This window comes from Lampris incognitus, unplaced genomic scaffold (genome assembly GCF_029633865.1).
Source record: "Lampris incognitus isolate fLamInc1 unplaced genomic scaffold, fLamInc1.hap2 scaffold_168, whole genome shotgun sequence".
In the NCBI taxonomy this organism is placed as follows: domain Eukaryota; kingdom Metazoa; phylum Chordata; class Actinopteri; order Lampriformes; family Lampridae; genus Lampris; species Lampris incognitus.
The window spans coordinates 162501-166570 of record NW_026611130.1 but is presented as its reverse complement, the minus strand read 5'-3'; the positions used below and the strand labels follow the sequence as shown (position 1 = coordinate 166570).

Genomic DNA, 4070 nt, shown 5'->3' with positions numbered 1-4070 from the left:
CAGGTTACGGGACAGGTTACTGTTCAGGTTAGGGGACAGGTTACTGGACAGGTTATGATACAGGTTATGGGACAGGTTACTGGACAGGGTGTGGGACAGGTTATTGAGCAGATTATGGGACAGGGTACGGGACAGGTTACTGGACAGGTTAGGGGACAGGTTACTGGACAGGTTATGAGACAGGTTATGGGAGAGGTTACTGGACAGGGTGTGGGACAGGTTATTGAGCAGATTATGGGACAGGTTACGGGACAGGTTACTGGACAGGTTATGGGACAGGTTACGGGACAGGTTAGGGGACAGGTTACTGGACAGGGTATGGGACAGGTTATTGAGCAGATTATGGGACAGGTTACGGGACAGGTTACTGGACAGGTTATGGGACAGGTTACGGGACAGGTTAGGGGACAGGTTATGGGACAGGTTACTGGACAGGGTATGGGACAGGTTATTGAGCAGATTATGGGACAGGTTACGGGACAGGTTACGGGACAGGTTACTGGACAGGTTACGGGACAGGTTATTGTTCAGGTTAGGCGACAGGTTACTGGACAGGTTATGAGACAGGTTATGGGACAGGTTACTGGACAGGGTGTGGGACAGGTTATTGAGCAGATTATGGGACAGGTTACGGGACAGGTACGGGACAGGTTACTGGACAGGTTAGGGGACAGGTTACTGGACAGTTTATGAGACAGGTTATGGGACAGGTTACTGGACAGGGTGTGGGACAGGTTATTGAGCAGATTGTGGGACAGGTTACGGGACAGGTACGGGACAGGTTAATGGACAGGTTAGGGGACAGGTTACTGGACAGGTTATGAGACAGGTTATGGGACAGGTTACTGGACAGGGTGTGGGACAGGTTATTGAGCAGATTAGGACAGGTTACGGGACAGTTTACGGGACAGGTTACTGGACAGGTTACGGGACAGGTTACGGGACAGGTTACTTGACAGGTTAGGGGACAGGTTATGAGACAGGTTATGAGACAGGTTATGGGACAGGTTATGGGACAGGTTATGAGACAGGTTATGGGACAGGTTACGGGACAGGTTAGGGGACAGGTTATTAGACAGGTTATGGGACAGGTTACTGGACAGGGTGTGGGACAGGTTATGAGACAGGTTAGGGGACAGGTTACTGGGCAGGTTAGGGGACAGGTTACTGGACAGGGTGTGGGACAGGTTATTGAGCAGATTATGGGACAGGTTACTGGACAGGTTATGAGACAGGTTATGGGACAGGTTACTGGACAGGTTATGAGACAGGTTATGGGACAGGTAGGGTGTGGGACAGGTTACGGGACAGGTTATGAGACAGGTTATGGGACAGGTTACGGGACAGGTTACTTGACAGGTTAGGGGACAGGTTATGAGACAGGTTATTGGGACAGGTTATGAGACATGTTATGGGACAGGTTATGGGACAGGTTATGAGACAGGTTATGGGACAGGTTACGGGACAGGTTACGGGACAGGTTAGGGGACAGGTTATTAGACAGGTTATGGGACAGGTTACTGGACAGGGTGTGGGACAGGTTATGAGACAGGTTAGGGGACAGGTTACTGGACAGGTTATTGAGCAGATTATGGGACAGGTTACTGGACAGGTTATGAGACAGGTTATGGGACAGGTTACTGGACAGGGTATGAGACAGGTTATGGGACAGGTAGGGTGTGGGACAGGTTACGGGACAGGTTATGAGACAGGTTATGGGACAGGTTATGAGACAGGTTACGGGACAGGTTAGGGGACAGGTTATTAGACAGGTTATGGGACAGGTTACTGGACAGGGTGTGGGACAGGTTATGAGACAGGTTAGGGGACAGGTTACTGGACAGGTTAGGGGACAGGTTACTGGACAGGGTGTGGGACAGGTTATTGAGCAGATTATGGGACAGGTTACTGGACAGGTTATGAGATAGGTTATGGGACAGGTTACTGGACAGGTTATGAGACAGGTTATGGGACAGGTAGGGTGTGGGACAGGGTACTGGACAGGTTATGAGACAGGTTATGGGACAGGTTACTGGACAGGTTATGAGACAGGTTATGGGACAGGTAGGGTGTGGGACAGGTTACGGGACAGGTTATGAGACAGGTTATGGGACAGGTTACTGGACAGGTTATGAGACAGGTTATGGGACAGGTAGGGTGTGGGACAGGTTACTGGACAGGTTATGAGACAGGTTATGGGACAGGTTATTGTGAAGGAGTGACTTTGTTCATATTGTTAAAAACATGTCGTCTGTTTTTTGGTCATCTTTTTGTTAATTAAAGACTTGTTTTGAAATTGAAAACAAACTGTCTCTGTCTCTCTCTGCCTGTCTCTCTGTCTCTGTCTGTCTCCCCGTCTCTCTCTCTGCCTGTCTCTCTCTCTCTGTCTCTCAGACCTGTTGAGATCTGCCAGTCAGCATTCAGACAGCAGTGGTTTTGCTGAGGAGCCGTTGACCGACTGCCCCAGCTCTTTAAAGGTGTGTGTGTCTGTGTGTGTGTGTGTGTGTGTGTGTGTGTGTGTGTGTGTGTGTGTGCGTGTGTGTGTGTGTGTGTGTGTGTGTGTGTGTGTGTGTCTACATGCAGACTGCACCTTACTTCTGACTGGATTATGATGGTTTAGTTAAAGTGGGACACAGCTTGAGCTGTGTGGAGGGAGGAGCAGCAGCAGCAGCAGCAGCAGCAGGAAACGGGGCTGCTGGGGGTTCCGCTGCTGTGTGGACGTGTTGGATCTGAACCCACACTCCATCACACAGTAGTGGCGAGACGGTGTACTACATACAGGGACAGCTCAGGTTGGACGGTTTGGAGACAAAGCAAGAGAGACAAGATGGAGATGGTGTGGACATGTGTGGAGGAGGAGAGATGCTGGGTATACTGGGAGAAGGATGCTGAATATGGAGCTGCCAGGGGAGAGGAGAAGAGGAAGGCCAAAGAGGAGGTTTATGGAGGTGGTGAGGGAGGACATGCAGGTGGCTGGTGTGACAGAGGAAGATGCAGAGGACAGGTAGAGATGGAGACGGATGATCCGCTGTGGCGCCCCCTAACGGGAGCAGCCAAAAGTGGTAGTAGTAGTAGTAGTAGTGGTGGCGGTGGTGGTGGTAGTAGTAGCAGTAGTAGTAATGGTAGTAGTGACATTAGTAGTAGCAGTAGTAGTAGTGGTGGTGGTGATGGTAGTAGTAGCAGTAGTAGTAGTGGTGGTGGTGATGGTAGTAGTAGCAGTAGTAGTAGTGGTGGTGGTGATGGTAGTAGTAGTAGTAGTAATAGCAGTAACAGTAGTAGTAGCAGTAGTAGCAGTAGTGGTGGCGGTGGTGGTGGTAGTAGTAGCAGTAGTAGTAATGGTAGTAGTGACATTAGTGGTAGCAGTAGTAGTAGTGGTGGTGGTGATGGTAGTAGTAGTAGTAGTGGTGGTGGCGGTGGTGGTGGTAGTAGTAGTAGTAGTAGTGGTGGTAGTAGTGGTATTAGTAGTAGTGATAGTAGTGGTGGTGGTGATGGTAGTAGTTACAGTAGTAGTAGTAGTAATAGCAGTAACAGTAGTAGTAGCAGTAGTAGTAGTAGTAGTGGTGGTGGTGATGGTAGTAGTAGCAGTAGTAGTAGTGGTGGTGGTGATGGTAGTAGTAGTAGTAGTAATAGCAGTAACAGTAGTAGTAGCAGTAGTAGCAGTAGTAGTGGTGGTGGTGATGGTAGTAGTAGTAGCAGCAGCAGTAGTAGTAGTAATAATAGCAGTTAACAGTAGTAGTAGTAGTAGTAGTAGTTACACAGACCTCCTCAGTCCTATTTACGGTGTGTTGTAGTCGGACTCATACACCCTGTTTACACTTGGTTTTAAAATACGTGGTGGGGGTCCGCGGTGGTGTAGTGGTCTAAGCATCGGCTTTGTGTCGATGCAGTTGCCCACTGGGGACCGGGGTTCGGGCCCCGGTCTCGTCTCGTCCCGACTATGGCCGGACTCGATGAAGCGGCCGTAATTGGCAGCTCTGTCTTGGGGAGGGGGCGGAGTCGGCTTGTGTTCGTCACATGACTGCGTCTCTGGGGGGGGGGGAGCAGTGGTTCGGCCTGGAGGCGCCTCGCCA

The 4070-nt window shown here is 50.3% G+C and overlaps 1 protein-coding gene across 1 annotated transcript in view; it reads left to right on the top strand.

The window, feature by feature from the left end:
- Window positions 1-66: 66 nt before the first annotated feature.
- The window catches only part of LOC130132779 (protein ITPRID2-like), a 33088-nt gene continuing 29084 nt past the window's right edge, over window positions 67-4070 (top strand). Inside the window, exons 1-2 of the mRNA XM_056301829.1 lie at window positions 67-124; window positions 2395-2477. Of these exons, the coding sequence (XP_056157804.1) occupies window positions 67-124; window positions 2395-2477 (141 nt within the window). The remainder of the gene's footprint in view (window positions 125-2394; window positions 2478-4070) is intronic.